The 21,457-nt window shown below is 40.5% G+C and overlaps 1 protein-coding gene across 6 annotated transcripts in view; it reads right to left on the bottom strand.

Annotated features, from left to right (window-relative positions):
- Positions 1–1,357: 1,357 nt before the first annotated feature.
- Positions 1,358–21,457, bottom strand: part of kif21b (kinesin family member 21B) — a 93,085-nt gene continuing 72,985 nt past the window's right edge. For 5 of the 6 annotated variants that reach the window (XM_061832773.1, XM_061832772.1, XM_061832771.1 and 2 more), the window contains 7 exons: positions 20,721–20,857; positions 20,441–20,621; positions 19,882–20,046; positions 18,586–18,703; positions 18,312–18,482; positions 9,022–9,221; positions 1,358–6,594 (listed from right to left, as the gene is read on the bottom strand). In XM_061832773.1, the coding sequence (XP_061688757.1) occupies positions 6,546–6,594; positions 9,022–9,221; positions 18,312–18,482; positions 18,586–18,703; positions 19,882–20,046; positions 20,441–20,621; positions 20,721–20,857 (1,021 nt within the window). In that variant the 3' untranslated portion in view covers positions 1,358–6,545. The remainder of the gene's footprint in view (positions 6,595–9,021; positions 9,222–18,311; positions 18,483–18,585; positions 18,704–19,881; positions 20,047–20,440; positions 20,622–20,720; positions 20,858–21,457) is intronic. The other variant, XR_009796846.1, reaches the window with a different exon arrangement.

Genomic DNA, 21,457 nt, shown 5'->3' with positions numbered 1-21,457 from the left:
CGTCGCCATACGAATCTTCACTCATCCGCAAAGTGTGGAGTCTTTTGTTTTTACGATTAACATTTACATTAGATGCACGTTGCAAATCACCTTCATCTTACGCCTCTGAGATCGTAACGGCGTTGATATGCAGACCACAATCTTTCCACTTTAGTGAACGTCTGTGCTCGACTAGGTGCATTTATAGTTCTATTTCCAGCCAATCCCTGACAAATGCAGGCTAACAAAGGGAAGGAGCGCTATGGATATTGAATATGGACATTCACTACAAACCCTAAAAAAAGAAAACAATGCCTTGCAACCCGCATGAATTGATTTCTAAAATAAAAATTACTTCAGATTAGCAATGGGTCACTGATGGTGTAGTGGTACACATGCCTGACATTGAAGCGTGCAGTGTTGGCGTCGATATGTGCCCTGCCACTGACTGGCAACCAGTTCAGGGTGTGGTTCACATTTCGCCCAAAGTTAGCTGGTACAGGCTCCCGCGCTTCTGCAACCCTTGTGAGGATAAGCGGCTCGGACACCAGACACTGAAAACGAACCAGCAATAAAAGGTTACTTGGGTTACATTATTCAAAAGTACTCTTCTCACCTGTGTTCCTGACCAAGACCAAGTTTATTATCCATCCATCCATTTTCTTAGGGGCTTATCCTTACAAGGGTCGCGGGAGGGCTGGAGCCCATCTCAGCTGTCAACGGGAAGGAGGCGGGTTACACCCTGTTTTTGGGATGGGTTAGGGTTAGCCAATCGCAGGGCACATGGAGACAAACAGCCGCACTCACAATCACTCCGACGGGGCAATTTAGAGTGTCCAATTAATGTTGCATGTTTTTGCCATGTGGGAGGAAACCGGCGTGCCCGGAGAAAACCCACGCAGGCACGGGGAGAACATGTAAACTCCACACAGGCAGGTCCGGGATCGAACCCAGGACCTCAGATCTGTAAGGCCAACGCTTTCCAGCTGCCCCACCGTGCTGCCACTAAAAGAGAACTCACATATCTTATTTGCTTTATTGGGTTTTAATGATTCATTGATCCTACAGGGACACAAGTGGGCTGGACACAACCAACCATTCACTCCCACAACCACACCAAAGTCATCTGTTCTGATTCAAAAGATGTTGCATGTTGTTGGGATGTGCGAGGAAACCGGAGTGCCCGGAGAAAACCCACGCAGGCACGGGGAGAACATGCAAACTAAACACAGGGGGGGCTGGGTTTGAACCCTTGTCCTCAGAACTGTGAAGCCAACGCTTTATAGCTGCGCCACCGTGCTGCGCCAAGGTTTATTATACACACCAAAATAACATCCAAAATCTGAAAACACTTCCGACAAGCACATTTTTTGGCAACTTATTTATTCTGCTCAGCGAACATTGTATTTGTCATTAAATATTTATTTACATTATACACACTGAAACCCATTTGTACATGGCTTAGTCACATGCATATTTTCATAACGACAAAAAAAATGTTTTGCACACATTTACACTCATTTAAGAATGAGTAGTCTGTGCAATAAAAGGCACAAATGACCTTTAACCCTGCATTCATGTCGCATCAAGTATTGTTTTCACAGACATTGCAAGATGTATTATTACAAGAGATGCGTGACTGAGAGCTGGCGGCTAGCAGCAGAAGAAGTACGCAGCCCTCTAGACTGTGCACGAGTACGATCCCGCCCCGTCAGCAGCCGGTGGTCCGGGTGAAGAAAAGACTTCTCGGCCCTTAATGATCAAGTGAGCAAAGACAGTGGCAGACTTCAAATTTGTAGGGTGACGTTTCTGCTACACAGACATTGTGATTGTGTAAGGCCCGTTGGCTGAGGCACAAGGCTCAAGTCGAGGAACCAAGCTTCGATTTCTTGAGAGTCGGGCTGGGTGGGAAGCGCTAATTGCTCACTAGCGGTAATACTTGTGATGGGTTGCTTGAGGCTGACAGGGTTTGGGACAACATCACAGGAAGAACTCCGAACGCTACCGTGTAATCAATCAATTCCGATTTGCTGCCAACTCCTTTTCTCTTCATGTTCATGGCACTTTTTTTTTCCGATTATGTAGCTGTTCAAACTGTTTTGCGCTTTGGTACAAAGTTCCTTAAATTCTTTGACTGAATAGTACTTCAAGCAGGTTATAGGCTCATTTGTACATTAAGGACAGTAACAAAGCATTAGAGCATTTTTAGTCTTAGTCAGCTACCACTTTTCTTTTTCAATTGAAAATAAAATGAAATATTAAAGGTTCCAGTGGAAGACTTGCATCAATAAAGGTCACCATGTGCGGCTCTCTGAACATTTACAAAACTGGACTGTTTAAAGGCAGACATGGGTGTCTTTCCATGCCTGCATTTTTTCAGATACTGATATCAACAAAATTATCTGCTAAACCTACCGCAGATCGAAAAGGGCGTGTTTGCAGTAAGATTCCAGTGTCGTTCCATGCCTGCATTTTTTCAGATAATGATATCAACAAAATTATCTGCTAAACCTACCGCAGATCGAAAAGGGCGTGTTTGCAGTAAGATTCCAGTGTCGTATTTAAAATGCAGTCAAGACTATGTTTCATACACTACATATGTGGCCTACTCAAAGTAGTGTCTACTATCCAATGAGCACGGAAGTGCTACATTCCAGCGGCTGAAGGAGTACTAAGGCCACTCGTAAAAAGAAAAACATATGATAAAATTATGAAAATAAAGTAGTAAGACTACAACAAAAAGTCTTCTTCTATTGTAAAAGTAATGTTACATAAATAAGATTGTCATGTTAAACTGTGATGACTTAAAAGTGTATTTTTAAGCAAAATTTGTAATCTGATGAGATCATTTTATGAGTTATGTGAACAATTGGAATTTGTGAGCATTGTATCATAATACTACTAATAAAGGATTTTTTTAAAGTCAAAATTACTTTTAAACTGTAATTTTCTTTTGGCCATCTAGTGAAAGTAATGAATTAATCAATCAGGGTGCCTCATTCAATAATAGTTAAAAACTTTTTTTTAGATGGCTGGGAAAAAAATAGCATATGCTTATGTTTAATGTATTAAAATCACAAAAATAAAATGAAGCCCCCCCACATCCCCAAATCAATCCCCACTACTTTATTCCCTCCACAATTCCCATGAGGGCTTAATACTCCTTCGTCGCAGTGAATATGAAGAGGCTGAAACAAGCAAAGTCAGGTCGTTACCCTGAAAGTTATGGGCATGACTATTTACAGAGCATCAAGCCTTCTAATTGGACGGACTTCTCTTTAGAACTAGGGAAAACTTTGAAGATAATGATGGCTAGATTAAAAAATGATCTCGATGGGAAGGAATACCATTAACTTTCAAAGCTGGGAAATTTCAATAAACAGTGTGATCCTTTGGCAAATTGGATAGAAAATTGATGCAGGTGTTATGCACTGAGGCTGATAACTCTAAATGGGATGAAGTGCAATCTCCTCAGATGTGAAATCATTCAGTCAGCATCATGAACATTACATGTATAAGTGAGATCCTATCCTCACCAGTTATGACCTAGAAACAGAAAAGGTGGCAAACGGACTTTGTTTGTCTAATTGGCAGAGGCTAAAATACAGTAAAGGGTGCAGCGGCATGCCCTTGAGTTGAAATAAAAGTGAGCAACTACTTTTACTTTTCTTTTGTTTTTTTTAAACATTAATACATTTTCCTCCCAAACCCTCTAATTTACAAACTTTGGCCAGATTTTGAAAGCCTCAACTTGCATTTTTTCAAAACAGGAAATATATTTACAGAAAAGTATAAATAAAAAATAAATGTAGACATAATATGAATAGGGTGATACACTTATAGTACCCTTTTTCACAAACAAGGCATTTGAAAACTCTAAATGTCAAGTGATGAGTTCAATCCCAAGTGAAATGATCCTCCAACATGTACCTGAGTTTCTCATCATGGCAAAAACCAAGACCACCCCGGTCAGTCCCGTCTGTTCACGTATTTGCATTCAGAACACAAAAACGTCATTGCTTTTGGAGTGTGTACGCAGCGTGTACTGCAGAAATTCAGTGTAACCCAAGCACCACATTTTCTACATCCTTGCATCATTTTAAAGGACTTGTCATGTGCAGGGCAAGGGGGGGTGGGTCTTCGGGGGGGGGGGCTTGTTCTGATTGCTTGACGAAAAAGCTTCATGCCAAAATTATGGGGATTTGGATGAAGGGAGAGAGGTGGGGGTGGAAATATTTTCGGAAGATCCACGCAACAAAGACTATCAGACCTATAGGATGAACCAAAAAAAAACGAGAAAAGCCAGTGGACATATAAGCAATCGTGCCCATCTGCTTCAATACGAGAAATGTGTTCCCATCGTTGAATGGAGCAGCAAAAGTTGTGTGGAAGGAGATTTCCAAATCCCTCACAGTGGTGACCTGCTTTCCCCCAGTAAGTCTCTCCTACAGAGGAGCCAGGCGAAATGTGAGAGCAGTAACTAAATTGGCTTCACAGACTTTCAGTAGCTGGGAAAATGGGTGAAGCCTTCAGTGTAACGACTGCAGGAATACATAAGTACAGGAGAGAAGCTCCACAACTTGGGACAAACAGATTTATACCTCTGCTATCGTGGTGTGATGGATAGTTATATACCCTCCGTTAGCCTCTTGGTTTTTCAAGTAAACACATCACATCATGAAACACGTAGAGCCATCCAACAAACGATTTGGACAGCGTTACATTTCTGTAGAGTTTGCACATGCAGCAAGTGAAATATGATGAATTGGTCATGCTCCCTGTGGATTACCAGCATCAAATACAGTGGAACCTTTCAAACAGAAGGGCCTTATTTGGAATACAGAAGACCAAAATGTGTGGGGGGGGGAAATAAAATCCAGTAGCGGCTGACGGAGTTTTCTGGTGTGAGTGAAACGGTGAAATTGTCAGCAGGAAACAAATTCTTTCTCCTCTTTGTTAACGGTATAGAATTCATCCTGCTCAGCTAAAACAACATATAGTCATTTTGATTAAATGTTTTTGCTTTTACAAGGTCGTGACTCAGCTAATCAGTGGGGCGGCGCTCCCAGCGCACTTGTTGGCCAGTGGCAAAAGTTCAGTACTGTTTCTTGTATGACATCACATGAGAAATTAGCGAGACCCTTGGCTCAGAAGGTGTTAAAGGAAGTTATATTTTGCTTTTTCTTTGGCTTTGAGGGCTTTTTTTGCTACAATTATCCCAATGCAGTGTACGGGAGCGTGGTGCTTGTTCGGTCTCAATCTGTTAGTTTTGGCAACAGACGGTCAACACACAGTTGAGCATAAACTGAGTTTCCAGTCAGTGATAATATTTAATATGGTGAATTCCAAACAATAAATGAAACGTTTGTAGTAGTGGTTTTATTACTTATGTAATAGTAAGAATGAAGAAAAATGAGACACTTCATCATTAAACTTCAAGTGCCAGAAGTTGTGATAAATGTTTGGTTTTACATTTTACTGCATCTTGAGTTTGACGTAGGAGGTTCCACTGTAGTCTACTTCTTAATCTACTCGGGAGCAAGCCCAAATCATCTCAGTCCAGTTGAATTTGCTTTCTAAATGGTAAAGACTGTTACTGTATGTCGACTTATTTGGCATGACTGGACCCATGGCAATTACAGGATATTCTCTGTAATGTAAATGGACTAAGAAGGAGTGTTGGGTACTTCAGTTACATAGAAGGAGAGAAAAAAGGCATGTTGGGGGCCACATACTTTATGGGATGGGACCGAGCTTGCCCTTAATGAAAGAACTGTAGTCTGCAGGGGGTGCTTTGTATTTCTGCTGTCGTCAGGACTTTTTGCACAAAATAATGAAGTCTGGTGTGCTCCTCCAGGGGCAGTATCACCTCGCTGGTGCTACTGGATGTGTATTTTCCTGTTTGCAAAGTCAGCAGCGAGACAGGCTGAGCCAACAGAGGACGCATTTACAGACATAAAGCGCCAGAAGAATCCAGCACCAGATTTTTGTGCAAAGAGACTCATAAAGATGTTCTCACCCACGTGGAATGCTCAGTCCAAAACAAAATGAGGTAGGGAAACTGAACATTAAAGAGTACTTGTTGATTACCACAGAAAAAATGTGGGGCACAATCATGAGATCCCTTGTTGCATAACAGCTGGATAAAAATGATGATGGCTGTCATGAAATATGATTGTCCAATCAGCGATAAAAAGAAAAACCAGAAATCCTTGGAGGAGATATTGAAGGTGTTTACACAAATGTTCTGTAAGTATTCTGCTGTTCACCCCCCTAAAAAAAATAGGGAAAACAGCAGGGCACGCTTCTTCATTTTGTTTTGATGACAGAAATGGTCCTGCCAGATGTGTCTGCAAGATGCATTTGCCTTGTCCGAGTAGCATCACAGCAAATGGCACTTAAAAAAAAAATGAAAGGAACAATTATTGTTTATTATGCCTTTCAAGGCAATGTTCCATTTTTCACTGTGACAAAATAAAAGCAGAATTGCCTCGGGCATGGAAGTGAGGTCACAGATCACAACTGGACCCGCACGAAAATATGGTCAGCCTCCATCACTTGGATTGTCACCTCTTCCTCCACACTTTTGACATCCACAGCTTCACCGTCTTGTCACTGCAGGCAGGCACAGTCGGAGAGGGAGAGGGATTTGAGGGTATTTTCAGAAAGGGAAATCAGGAAAACACAAGACAGAAATAACACATCAATGAAGTCTCTATGGAGGAACACACATGCACCGCCATTTTTTTCCCCACTTTCCCAAAGGTACTTTCAAACTGATGACTGGTAAAGTTGCTTGTGCACCAATGTCAACTTTTCCTTTTCTCTTTGTGAATTATCAGCCAAATGTGCTGATTTGACCGGGTGTGTTCATAATTGCCAGATTTGGTTCGGTTAAAAGACGGTGGTTCGAACGCAATTATCTGAACTCAGTTGTGCGTCAAAGGAGGAGTTTGAGACAGCTTAAAGTTGCGGTTTGCCTGCTTGGGCTTGGGCCACTGCACTGAACATGTTTTAAAATGACAGCAGAAAGCACAAAGCGAATGGCAAAAATAATATAAGTGATTCTTCTTTTGTTATTTCAGGTCACAGGTTTGTCTTCGTCTCCCTTGAGTTACAACAACGCTACGTACGTGGCGGCCCCGTCTGCTCACAATGCAGTTAGTGCGGGTGGAATTTAGGCCAAATTCTCCCTTTGTATTCAAGCTGTACGAGGTAGTACCAGATTTATTTTAGTCCTCATCAAATCTACTGTTATTTTTAATTTTTTTGTTAGTTTACAATCAAGGGATCTCTCCATAGTTGTAAAGTGTAATTTACTTTTAAGACAAAGTCTCTGCAATGTGAGCAGATGAATGATAATAATATTGTAAGGAATCATGGGCTGATAATAGCAATTAGTATATCCATCCATCCATTTTCTAAGCCACTTATCCTCACGAGGGTCACGGGAGTGCTGGAGCCTATTCCAGCTGTCAATGGGCAGAAGGCGGGGTACACCCTAAACTGGTTGCCAGCCAATCGCAGGACACATCAAGACAAACAGCCTCACTCACAATCACACCTAGGGGCAATTTAGAGTGTCCAATTAACGATGCATGTTGTTGGGATGTGTGAGGAGACCGGAGTGTACGGAGAAAACCCAACCAGGCACGCGGAGAAGACGCAAACTCCACATAGGCAGGGCCGGGATTGAACGCAGGTCCTCAGAAGTGTGAGGCCAACTATTTACAGCTGTGCCACCGCAATAAGTATAATGATGAAAATAATTCAAATGTCCAGATTCACAAGTTGTTACTTGTGAAGCGGCATCAACCTCCTGCATGATAGCAAGAGATAAGAAAAAGGTAAACAAAAAGAGAGGAAACAGAAAAGCTTTAGGACAGGAAAAGGAAAGGAAAAGAAAGTACCAGAGGGAGGAGGAAAGGTGGTAATCATGGGAGGCTGGTGGCTCGGCCCTTGATGGCGAGGACCCGGCGAGGAAGACACGGGGTCAAGCCAGGCACATAGTTCCACAATTTCACCCTGCAATCACTGGGGTCATCCAGGAAGGAGGGTGTCAGACAAACAGGTTGTTTTGCGGTAGGTTTGAAGAGGCAGATGAGTGGCAGAGGAGAATGAGGGAGAGGAAAGCAGGAGTAAAACAGTGAAGTTGGTTATGAAAAAAAAGCAAATGAATCATCATAATCTGGGATGAGATGTCTTGTGTAGCAATGTGAGAAACTTTAAACAAAGTTCTCTAATACAAGTGCCCCTTTTCCGTAGGGGCTGATATTGATTTTCCTTATTGTCACGGAGAACACCAATACATCATCCTGTCTTTTCAAAAATCCTCGAGCAGCCACCACCCAAAAATGATTTGCTCACTTTTATGACCACGTCGATGAACACCCCACACTGTTCTTGTCATCAGTATTAATAACTAGATTCCCCATGGCTAAATATCAGGAAGCTTCCAAGGGAATAAAAGCTGCATATCATTTATTACCTTGCTGTACAACAGATATTTCATTTTATCATAGACAACTTTCAAAATTAGTGTATTGTCGTTTTTACCTCATGGTATTTACACGAGTTAATTGGGGGGGGTGTAAGTTTTATTAAAACTGTCAGTATGAGCAGACAGTAGTACATTAATAAAATGATTGGTAAAAAAGCCTGCAGCCCCTTTGGGCAGTTTGTAGTTATTATGTAATTTGTTGAATAAAAAAAAAGCCCTAACATGTTAGTAATAATAAATCATGTTGAAAGCATGTATTATAATAACCATAATGATATGAAAACAAAAATCTCGTGTCACTGCATCATACGTGCGACATTAAAAGGACTTCATGAACACGGCCAATACAGAGAGAAAACAAAATATAATCTCTTGAATGACATTTCTCTTATATTTTTCTGAGTACCCAGAGTGAGAAATAAGGGACCTGCTTTGAACCTCGGCTTCGGTAACCTAAAATAGTTCCTTTCCCAAAAGTGCTGATTAATTGCAAAATAACTCCCGAAGGCAAATTGCGATCGTGCATCAGAAATCAGAGTTACCTGGACGCAGTGAAAATCTGCCTAGAGTTGGTACATATGGCATTAATGGGGCTGTCGTGCCCTTTGACTTCTCCTATGGGAGTGAAGTTGTCGACATTCCACACCTTCAGCATGCCGCCCCGACAGCCGCTGAGCAGCAACGGCCTTGCCGGGACGTAGGCCAGGGCGCACACCCAGTCCTTGTGGGCGATGGGGATTTGCTGTCGGGTGAACGTAGACAGGTGCCCGGTTAGTAAAAGACTTTTCATGGTGGACATTTCATCAACAAATATGACAAGTCTAGACAAATTTTGCCACAGTGCATCATTTGATTTTCGATGTGTTTAATTTAAAATCATTGGGTAAGAGACTGGTAGCGCAGTGCGAGTCTCAACATGCTCTACTCTCAAACAGTGAGCAAATAAGTTTGTTTTTCGAGTGAAATAAGCCTCACAGTGGTGAGGTGCTGTTAATCAATTGTTAGGGGGCTCATCTTGTCAAAATAAGAATAGAAAACCAAATACCCAAGAAGTTTTGTAAGTTGTATTGAGTGGAATCGATTAACTCAATTCAAGCCATGAAACAGATTTAAAAAAAAATCAAATTAGCTTCCTAAAGTAACATCAGCATTTCTTATGAGTCTTCAGCAAAGTGAGCATCAAAAGGATAAACTCCTTAATTGTTAGATTTGCGAGGCAATCACAGAAGGGAAGCAATGGTGACTAAGAGGAATAAGTTATTAATGTGATTTTTTTTCTTTTTTTTTACAATGCAAAATGGCAACCTATTGAATTATCAAAAATTACATACAGCCTGGACTCAGTTGAAGACACAAATACACACACAAACCAATGAAAAAAGCTCCTTTGTAAGGAGAACAAAAACAACCAACATGGTCACTGGGTAACATATAAGCAGAGTTTGAGATCCACAGGCAAAGTTATTCTTAGCTCAATTCAGTCAAAAAACACACACACACACACACAAGCTGGCTTGTGTAAAAAAAGATAATCCCAATGACACGAGCCTCAAAGTAGCAGGTGCAAAAAAAAAATGGCACCAGCTAAAAAATGTGTGGATTTACAGATAATATGTGTTCTTTTCAACTACATTAAGTGCTCGAGTGGCAAACTTTCCTGTCTGGTTGCACTTTGAAAAACTCAACTAGCCTACAGCCATATCGTCTTCTTTTCAAAGAAGCGTTTCACAACAACAACAAAGTTTCCTTTTCCATGGAAAAAATAAAAACTTATGTATTTGATTCTAGAAAAAAAAACTGCTTGAAATGGGTGTGTTTTCTTTTCTCAAAAATGTAAATTGGATTCTCTCTTCATGGTCTACCACATGCTGACAAAAGTAGAAATGGAAGCGAAAAAACACGTTGAACCATATGCCAGGAGCCCAAAATGAAACACTACATACAAACATAAAATATACTGGCAGAGATTTTGGAAAATTGACTTTTCCAATGCTTTTATACAAATAATTGGATCCCCGCAGGCCCTGCACGCCCATTAAGTGGAATCTTTTGTTAGCTGCCCATTTGTGCCTGTGAGTAAGCGGTTCATGATTGTTGCCCACCGTGATTTAATAGTAATTCCTTAACAAAACTTTACGCGAACAAATTACCTCCTTTCCCAGTTTGGGATCAGTCTTGCTCAGATTAGATTTTATGTGATTTGCGCTGTTCAGACTTAATGAAGTCAAGACACGTGAAAAAAAAAATTGGATTTTGAGCCGCCAGTTTGTACAAGTTCAAAAACGTGTTTGGATATGTATTTGCACACTTTAGATGAAGACACTTTGGAACAAATTTTAATTGTTACCAAAAAAAAAAAAAATGCTTCATGTGCCTCCTTTAAACTTTTATCATTTAGACATTCTGTCTTCAGTCATCATCAAATTTGGTGTTCATGCATAGCATGATTTTTTTACTTGAAGCTTTAAATTAATTCCCATGTGTTAAAAAGTGACTCTCTGAGATCCGTAATTTCCATTATCTTTTAAACAGCTTATTGTTTGCAGTTATTTCTCTGGAATTGAGCACAGTGCGTAGAAAATAAGAGACAATATGCAATAGATAAGGTCTTTAATTTCCTTCAATGAGGGTTGTAATCAGCTTCTTATTGTACACTTACAATTGATCCAATTAATATGCATTATCTGAACGCAAGACTCCAGATTTTATTTAAGTGTACTGATGATGTTGTTGTTGACGCCTAATATTTTACTATGAGGTGGAAAAAAGTGTTGTGCTTTAATCTTCTTTATCCAATGCTGTTGATAGCTTGTGGCAGGAAATAATAACATGGAGTGATGAGCGTTGATGGCCGGAGAATATGCAGGTTGTGACAGATAAGGTGCTCTTTTTCCATTCGATTGTTTTGACACAATACATTCTGAAATTCTCAAAGCAATGCTGCATACTGCTTTGAATGATGAATTCAGCCTCTTTGATGTGTCAGAGTTGTAAAATATTGTGCAGCAGAACCTTTGTTAAATGCTCTAAAAGGTCATACTCGACCAAAATATTTTGGAAAATACTGCTCTTATCGCATATACTGTAAATCTTTTCCAAATGCTGTTCTGAATGATATCATACAAGACCCAAGACTTTATCTCAATGAGCATTGACAGTGCCGTGAAAAAGTACGCTAATAGAAAATGTTAAGCTATAGATAGATAGATAGATAGATAGATAGATAGATAGATAGATAGATAGATAGATAGATAGATAGATAGATAGATAGATAGATAGATAGATAGATAGATAGATAGATAGATAGATAGATAGATAGAGATAGATAGATAGATAGATAGATAGATAGATAGATAGATAGATAGATAGATAGATAGATAGATAGATAGATAGATAGATAGATAGATAGATAGATAGATAGATAGATAGATGCATGCTTCACTTGTGTATGGAAACAAACTGTTTGGTCTCACAAAATTACAAATGTACAGAAAACGTCAGATGGTGCAATAGAATAAATAAGATATCAAGCCAAGGTTGTGCAAACCAACAAGAACAACATCATGTATGCACACTGGTTTTGTTAGGTATATTTACACTTGATAAAGCATTTGGGAAGAGCTAACATACAGTGTACATTAATTATAAACAAAGTGCTCCATTGAGTCCCATGAGGTTGCCCACTGTGCTTTTTCCACAGAAAGTTAAAGAAAAAAATAGCTCCGAAAGGAGGCGGCATTCCAGAGCTACAATATCATATTATACCCCACGCTTGCATTCAAATGCAACTTCATAATTAGACAAGAGGTTGTAAAATAGATTGTATTGGCTCTTTGGAAAATGTGGTAGAGGTGAGACTCCATGGACCGCAGCACATACTCAGATTTAAATGAGTCTTTGAACAGCACCTTATTTTCTCATTTAGTCTGTTGGGAGAAATAAAACAAATAATTGAAGATGGAAGTAAAAAAATAACTTCTTAAAACTTGACTTGACATGCTGCTTAATATGCAAATGAATGTGCATACAAATGAAATCTAACCACAAGGTGCAACATTATGAATTTTTTAACATAGGCAGGCAACAGTCGAGCCACGAGAGACTCACCACAGAAGTAAACACACATGCGCACAAAACACACACTTCCTTTCTCTTGGACTCTTATGCCCCGATGTTGACATACTTTTCTGCCACTTGAGAGTGAACCCAGTATACAAAACGAGAAAGAAAAGCAGTTGTCCAAAAACACCCAATGACATTTTTCACATTTCCTTTCTTTCTGTAATAGGCACACTTGAGGTCCAAATACGATATTAACACGTGTGCTAGACATGTCCACATTGTGCAGTCAAAGACGTGAGCTCCTGTATGAGGTGCCCTTCGAGATCAACTCAACAGCTATGGTGGGGTTGCAATTGATTAACCCCATAGCCAGACAGAAGTGCAATTTTGACAGACTTCAGTCATTCAGGCTGAGCCAATAACCCTTTGACATGGAAGATGTGGGAGCAGATTGCTAAAAGCACTGCATTTACCGTAATAGTATTTCAGACAATCTGAGAAGGCTCCTCTTTTCTTGAGGCCTGTGGCTCCATCACACCCACTGATCATTAGAGGCCCATAAATAGACATGTACGCAAGGTATATGCATATAACGTCTTCATTTCAGCCACCTCCAGCTCTGCTTCCTGTTGTCTCTTCAGTCCCACAATCGCAAAGCCGTATATCCTGTCTGGCCCTACCACTATCTAATGAACTTTCCCCTTCATCCTCGCAGAGACTCTTCTGTCACAAAACACATCTGACACCTTTGTCCACCCGTTCCAACCTACTTGGACTTGTTTCTTTACTTCTTTACGATTGCTCTGGAGTGATAGCTCTTGTCCGTGTGGCCTTATTCTCCCCTCCACTCCTTTCATTCATGCATGTACCGATATATTCTGTCTTACTTCATCTTATCTTCAATCCTCTCCTTTCCAGTGTATGTCTCCACCTTTCCAACCGTTCCTCCACCTGGTCCCTGCTTTCACTGCAGATCACAATGTCATCTGCAGACATCATGCTCCACAGGAATGGGCTCAGGGCTGATCCCTGATACAGTCTCACCTCCACCTTAAACTGCTCTGTCACACGTACAGCACAACTCACCACTGTTCTGATGCCCATGTACATGTTTGCCCTGTACTAATATAAAGGCTCCGTCACGCCAAGACGTTCTGGTCAACGTCGTCTGAACATTTCAATCGTTTTTTCATCGTTCTCAAACACGAATGACGTGTGATTAACGTATGTCTAACGCACAAAAAGTGTGTAACAGTGACCAAATAAGATACCCCTTAAAACCATTAGCGTGTGCAAACGCGTCATTGGGGCACGACGAGCGATTTGTCAACGTAAGACGACAGTGTTGACATATGGGTGAATAACGACAGAAAAGCGTTTTGCTGGCATGTAATTTTTACAGTGGAACCGGCACTAGAACGTTGGAAAGTTCATAGTCACTTCAGTTGTTGTCGTGAGTTAGAACAGTGAGCATCATGCCGCCGAGAAGAAAAAAAGTTAGGGCGTGGACTTCAGCAACTAGCGCTGCTAGTAAGAAAGCTAAGCCTCTTTCATCACGAGCAATGTGTTTGGAGGAAAAACAACAGCAGGAGGAAGAGCACGTCTGCGAAGTCACCCACCATGTGACACCCCCTGGGCACCCTAAACACCTTGCAAAACACAGTGAGGACGGTACGACAAAGATATAAGACATAAGAAGCCGAAAAAAGATTGCAGGATCCTGGACCGGGCTGTTGAGGATAGTCTGGTGGACTTTTTCCGCGAAAACGAACTGCTGCTTTCTGGATCTTCCATAGTAGGTGCTCTCTACTGTAGCTTAATATTAAATGGACGTTGCTTACAAAGCATTGGTTTATATACCCATATGCATGGACGTTCGGGAAACGCACGAATGACGCTCAATGTACTCCAAATGACGTTCGTTTGAATTTTAGTTACATGCTGTGTGCACTACGGGATTGTTCAGTGGTCGTTGACAGGTCGCCAGTGAGTCGTTCACTGCAAAGCAAACGATTAAGTAACAACCAAGTAAAGCTAGAGTTACGACTGACTAACGATAGCCAAACGCGTGCAACGCTCGGCGAACCTTAGTAAAACGTTCCACGAACGTTTTGAACGTTCTGCAGCGTTTAAAATTAACTAACGGTGAGAACTTTTGTGCATGTTCAAAACTTTTTTTCCGGACGGGCATTCTCCGCCGATTCCCAGCGATCATTGACGTTTACTAGCGTTCACACAACGCTCTTCTGGAGCTATCCCGGCGACCATAGGCGACTACCAACGTTTCCTCAAACGCTATAGAACACTGACCAGAACGTCATGGTGTGACGGGGCCATAACATACTTCTCTCCCACTCCAGACTTTCGCATGCAGCACCACAGTTCCTCTCTGGGTAGTCATCAGAGGCTTTCTCTAGATCAGGGGTGCTCAATGCGTTGTAGATCGTGCGGCAGTCTTGGTCAATCGCGATGTCAGCCAATGTTCGCTTTAAACTGCGCGCGTGCGCAAATGTGCACTGCTAATGCAGTCTCTTCGCAAATATTCTGCATTGCGCGCAACAACAACAAATAAAAAATCCAATGCAAATTGAAAGTATAACATACAGCTATTCAGTTTGTGGCATTTTGCAATGTGATTCAATGAGTGAGGGATGACTGCTTGTTACATCCAAAGGCACAATTCACATGCGTATTGTAAATAATGAAAAGAAGAACCCACTGGATTCTTGTAGGCAGCACACGGAACTTTCTCTAACAACGACCGCAGCTCCGCCACACTCTCTTTTTCCTAGTTTACCTTCCACCACCACCCCCCGCCCGCTCTTAAAGACATATACTCATAATTCCAAATGTTCCAGTACTTACGCAGCCCATCAATGTGTTTTATAATGACAGCGTCCACCACCGCTGCTTTAGTTAGCAACGGAGTCTGGGCAACATAGAGCAAAGACGAGCTAGACATGCTGCTTATGTTTACTTTCGATATTAATGGAGAAAGTTAAAAAAGAAATGCTGTTGTTTTAAGATGCAATGACTGTCGGAGTATGTGAATAATCGAAGAAAAAGTGGTTAAATTGGGCGAGATTTTCTCTTTTCCAAATCGGAAAGGTGGCTGCTTGAGAAGTTGATCTTGGGTTAAAAAAATCTTGGAATCCCTGCTTTAGATCTAGAAAGACACAATGTACTGTAGCTCCTTCTGACCTTCTCTGTACTTCTCTATGAAGACCTTCAAGGCAAATAATGCATTTGTGGTGCTCTTTCCAGATATAAAACCATATTGTTGCTTGTAAATATTCACTTCTGTCTTGAGTCTAGCCTCAGCCTCATTTTGCTCATTCATAAACTCCTTAAAATATTCTTTCCTTCTAGTCAGTATACTCCAGGCACCAGTCAACATATTTCCATTTCTGTCCTTAATCACTCTAACCTGCTGCATACCCTTCCCATCTTCGTCCCTCTCTCTGGCCAACGCCTATCAATTTTTTTCTCCTTTTTTAGGGTCAACCTGGCATACATGTCATATACCTCTTGTTTGGCCTCGCCACCTCTACCTCGGCCCTAAGTCACATCTCAATGAATTCCTTTCCCCCCTACTCAGTCCTCTAAGTATCCTAGTTCTTCTGAGCTAACCTCTTTTCTTGTATGATTTCTTGTAGTTTGAGCTTCCTGCAACCTGTCGTCTCCCCTCCATTCCTCCCAGAAGATACACCATGTACTCTCTTGTCTCTCTGATCACTTTGGCTGTAGTGGTCCAGTCTTGTTGAAGATCCTCGTGTCTCACCTCTTCATGAAATCCACAACCCCCTTCCTTCCTGGTGGTTGGTTACATGGTTATCTATTGTGCCTTTGTCTTCTTAATCTTCCTTCCCCCCACCAGAGTCATCTTATACACGACCATCTTATGCTGTCTCCCGTACAACTACCTTACAGTCAGTAAACTCTTTCAGGTGGCATTGTCTGCAAATAAAGATATATGGATGGAACAAATTATACAATAAATAATGGCTATTCACAACTGCTGATTTTCTTGTTCTTGTATTTTTTCTACTCAGATCCAAATAATTTACTGAGATATGTGATGATGTGAAATAAGTGATTAGACAAATCTGCAGCCCAAAGACCTTGCAGGAATACTACATTATACTGTATTTGGAACCAGTGAACTAATGAGCAGTATGAAAGTTGAAAGATATTTTAATACACTTCCTCAGGAATATTTGAGAGGATAAACATTTGTGTCATCTTTGCTTGTTAAACTACTTTAAAATTAATTTGTTTTAGAATACTCAACAATCTATTCACCAAGACATTTCGTTATGGAGGTGGTGAAGCCACGTTATATTTGTCCACAATAATCCATCACATGCTAACAGTGTACATGCACCTGGCAGAAAGAATGGATACGGTTTATACACAGCAAAATGAGTATCGAGAGGTCATTTAGGAACAGCTGCAGAGAAAACTGACGTCATGAGAACCATTAAACATTTAAAAAGCCGCCATGTTTACAAGGCTATACATCTAGTACAGCACCGAACTCCATCAAGAAAAAAACAATCAAAACATCTACCCCAACATATATTTTGGATTGTATCATGAAGATTCATACATTATTTGCGGTGAAAATAAAGAAAAAGTTTGCAAAATACATTCCTTCACAATTTTGTTTGTGTCATGTAGTAATAATACTCTGACCCTGGCTCACACTCCAGAGTCCTCAGCCCATTTGCCCCCAACCTGGATGACTGATAAATTACACAGAAACATGCTGGATAAGATGATCAGAGGTCACCGGACCTAACTGCTTGTGACTTCTTTCTTTATAAAGCAAAGTTTCTACCCCTACTTTCATGACCTGAAAAACTGTAACGCTGAAGCAATACATATGATCACTCTGGATATGCTGCAGAGGGTAGACAGAGCTAGAATATTGCATCAATGTTTTCAGAGTAACCAGAGGGGTGCAGATTGAGTGTCCATCATAGTACCCTATACTCCATCAATTTTTTGAAATCATGCATTTGCAAGTACAATAAACAGTGTGGGGAAAAGTGTTGGGACAGCCATTCATTCTGCCACTTGTCCTACATAAAAAGATGAGGTCTATCATTTTTCTCATAAAGACACTTCAACTCTGAGAAAGAAAATGTGAAAAGAAATACTAGAAATCATATTGTATGATTTTTTTTAAAACAATTTATTAATAAATTCTTGAGGATGATATTTGGAGAACTACCATTCAGGAAGTATTCTGGATCTCACACACCTGTTAATTTATCTTTAAGAAGCTCTTCTAATCCTCCATTGTAGCTCTTTTAATTTCATATCTGTATAAACCGCATGTCCCCACGCTCAAACAATCAAACTCCAACCTCTCCACAATCCCCAAGACCAGAGAGCTATCTAAGGACACCAAGGACAAAAATGTACACCTGCACAAGACTGGGATGGGGTCCTGTACAATAGGAAACTAGATTGGAGAGAAGAGATCTGAGGAGAGATTCTGTCTTTCACAGTTCAACTGTATATTTGATGAAACCTACCAAGCTCTTTCATCTTTCGAGTGGGACAACTTGCACATTCTGTGGCTCTTCAAATACTTTTTTTCCACCACTGTATTTGTTAAAAATCAGGGAATGTTTTCATCAACATCCTGTACATGTAACCTAGATTTTATCACTTGTTATAAATCTGAAGTAATGGCACATGTGATGCATTATTCAGCTCGTATTGTTTAAAAACAATAGGCCGGAATATACACAATTCACACCTGAGTGAGCTCCTGCTGCTCCAAATCCCATTTTTTGATGCCGTTGTCTCTCGATCCACTGAACAGTACATCTCCCTGCACTGCCAAACACTCGATGCCGTCGTAATGCGGTGGCTCAAAGTTATGGGCTGGGCCAACGTTACCCAACGTCCCCTCTGCCACATCAAACACCTGTAAATGCAAGCACAAAACACTTAAATATTTTTTACTTTTAACCTGACAGTTCAACTAAAAACATAAATATGGTCTCAAAATATGTGTTTATATTAATCACCTTCACGTAATGGTCTTTAGAGCCAGTGATGACCTGGTCTTTGCCTAGTAGAGACTGTCCCACCGTGAGACACATGACAGAGCCAATGTGGCCTGTCAGCTTGCCCATAGCTTGCATCCTACACACACACACACACACCACACACACACACACACACACACACACACACACACACACACACACACACACACACACACACGGGCATGCAATCACGCAAACATATGAACATACACCAGAGTAGGAATGAAAATGAAGCAGATTTTCAAATAATCGCTTTCCCTGAATGAAGACATTTTTCCATTCCACCCAAAAACCTGCTTGAGCCAAAGCCCTGTCACAGAGAGCGAGACGATACTAACAGGGTGTTTATTAAATGCATTTCTATCTTGGCAGAATTCCTAGACCTCAATAATTGGGTATGAGATTTTCTGTCTGGTTTCCCCTTGTCCCTCTCAAACAATAAAATAGAAAAGGAGAATACTGATACCTTCCCCAAGAATGCCCATGTGTACCACTGCACCAATATTCTCCAGCTTTTTAGAATCTTCTATGAGATGTTGAAACTTATTCCTTGCAATTGAGTTTATGTTTGACATCATAATTGTGACAGTGAAAAGAGCAGAAATGAAGAAATACAAGGTAGGATGTTAGAGTACACACGTGGATTTGTATTTTCTTTGTATGTTTTCCACGATCAAAATGCAATAGCAAAGCAACAGGTGCCACCATAAGATGTCTGTGGTGTAAAGCATGCAATATGAGAATTTACACCCTGTGGGGTGAAGATGTTGACTACGGTTTTCCTGTGGAGATTGGTGATGTATTAAGGAAAAGGGGAAACATGAGTTTCTTGAGTGAAATTTCTTCTGAATATCACACATAAATATAAGAGCAACAAAAACATACATAAGAAAACAACCAGTGTGCTGCTGTGAGAGCTCTTCTGGTGGGCCTTGGGAAATTATCACATTTCACTTAATTGGTCAAAATATTATTTATTTTACAACAAATAAAGTATCTTTGTTCATCTATCTATGCCAGCTGCATATAAAGCCAGACAGAACCCATACATGCTCTAATATTAGATAACAGAAAGTGTATAATTGACTTGCAAATCCACATTTTTGTTTGTTGGTGTGCCATAAGATTTTTCAAATGTAAGATATGTGCCTCGGCTCAAAAAATGTTAAGGAATCATTGATTTAAGTAGATAATAGTGTGCACACTGCACACAAAATTGATTTGTGGAAATAGATAATGCAGGCACCGATGAATAAACAAAAGAATACAGCATACCTGTTGAGATCCCAGATGCGAACAGTGTTTCCAGTAGCGGCATACAACACAGATCCTGATGGGTTGAGTGCAATCTGGTTGATCTGACATTCGCCATGTGCAAATGTTATTGTGCGGGTGGTGGCGCCGGCGCACGCATCACCAGACACGACTTGTCCTGATGAACTGGTGGAAAGTAAAAAAAAGAAGAAATCAATGGGAGGAAGACCCAAAGGCACTGTACATCTGCATAATGTAATGACATCTACAACAAAGAATTCTGCCTTTATAAAGACAATAATGCTCAATTTCGATCAACGCTTTGACTGTTGACTCTAACCAAATGAATAAATATTGTTCAATTTATCTCTTATGGGATTACAGAAAAATGACAGAAGCCATTTCCATGAAACTGTGGAAGCACATCATTGTTTGATGAATTATATTAAAAGAACAATTGCTCCCAAACAGGAACCAAAAATGTTCCATTACGGCGCCTCTGCCTTTCATAGTCTGTATCCCCTACAACTATTTAGAGGATCTTCAATTAATATGGCTAGTGGAGTGGGGGGTAACTTACGTGAGTGTGCGGACGCACTTGGCTGAATCACGTATGTCCCACACCTTAATGTAGGATGTAGAGACAGAGAAGACCAGACCCGAGGAGGGACAGTATTTGACTGAAACTACATTGTTGGGGTGGCCTTTGAGCGTGAGAATCTCCTGACCCGTCACCAGGTTCCACATCTTACAGGTGCGATCTGGAGCAAAGTGTTAGGACTCCTCAGTACGCATATAACAGCGCTTCCAATGGATCTAATACACTGGCTTTTCTGTCAGTGCTGTGATGACGTGTTTACCTTTGGATCCAGTGAACAGAAGCTCATCCGTGGCGTCCACACACAGAACGGGCTTCGAGTGACCCTCGGCTACAGACATACACTGTAGGGGTGCTGTCCGACCCCCCTTCACACCGCCAATTGGATTAATCACGCCCCTGGGAAAAAAAAAAATATTCACAGTCTTACTTCCTTCATGCAAAATGAAAGTGTATAATTGCGCAGGCATTTCAACAGATGAAAAAAAAACTACAAGCATACATGCTTATTCAGCCCCAATTTTTTCTCCAAAAAATACGTTTACACTCAATGAACACAATTAACATCTAATATGAGAGCTGTACAAAATAATTGTGCTTGTTAAAAAAGTATTCATTAAAGGTTTTTAACCATCTTCTATAGCTCCCGAGATCAGTGGTTCTCATTGTGCGGTATGAGAATCACGAGTTGTACACAAATTCCCTCTAACGGTCCGCAAAATAATCGATTAACTGTTCGAAAGGTACATATTATTACCGTGGATGAACTATATACCTCTACAGTACTTTTTCAGGTACACTATGTTGTATTAAAAATTTAAGCTCCACAGAGCTCCATTTAATCCTTTATAAGTTTATTTTAGAAACATTTATTTCAGTACAGTTTTAATTTAACTTATGGAGAATACATTTGAATTGAATCATTATTTAAGTAGTTTTGTATTTTCAGATATTTAAATGAAGTGTTGTTAAAACTTTGCTTTATGTTGTAGTGCCTTA

The sequence above is a fragment of the Syngnathoides biaculeatus genome, chromosome 10 (assembly GCF_019802595.1).
Source record: "Syngnathoides biaculeatus isolate LvHL_M chromosome 10, ASM1980259v1, whole genome shotgun sequence".
NCBI lineage: Eukaryota > Metazoa > Chordata > Actinopteri > Syngnathiformes > Syngnathidae > Syngnathoides > Syngnathoides biaculeatus.
This window is presented reverse-complemented; position numbering and strand designations above follow the sequence as displayed.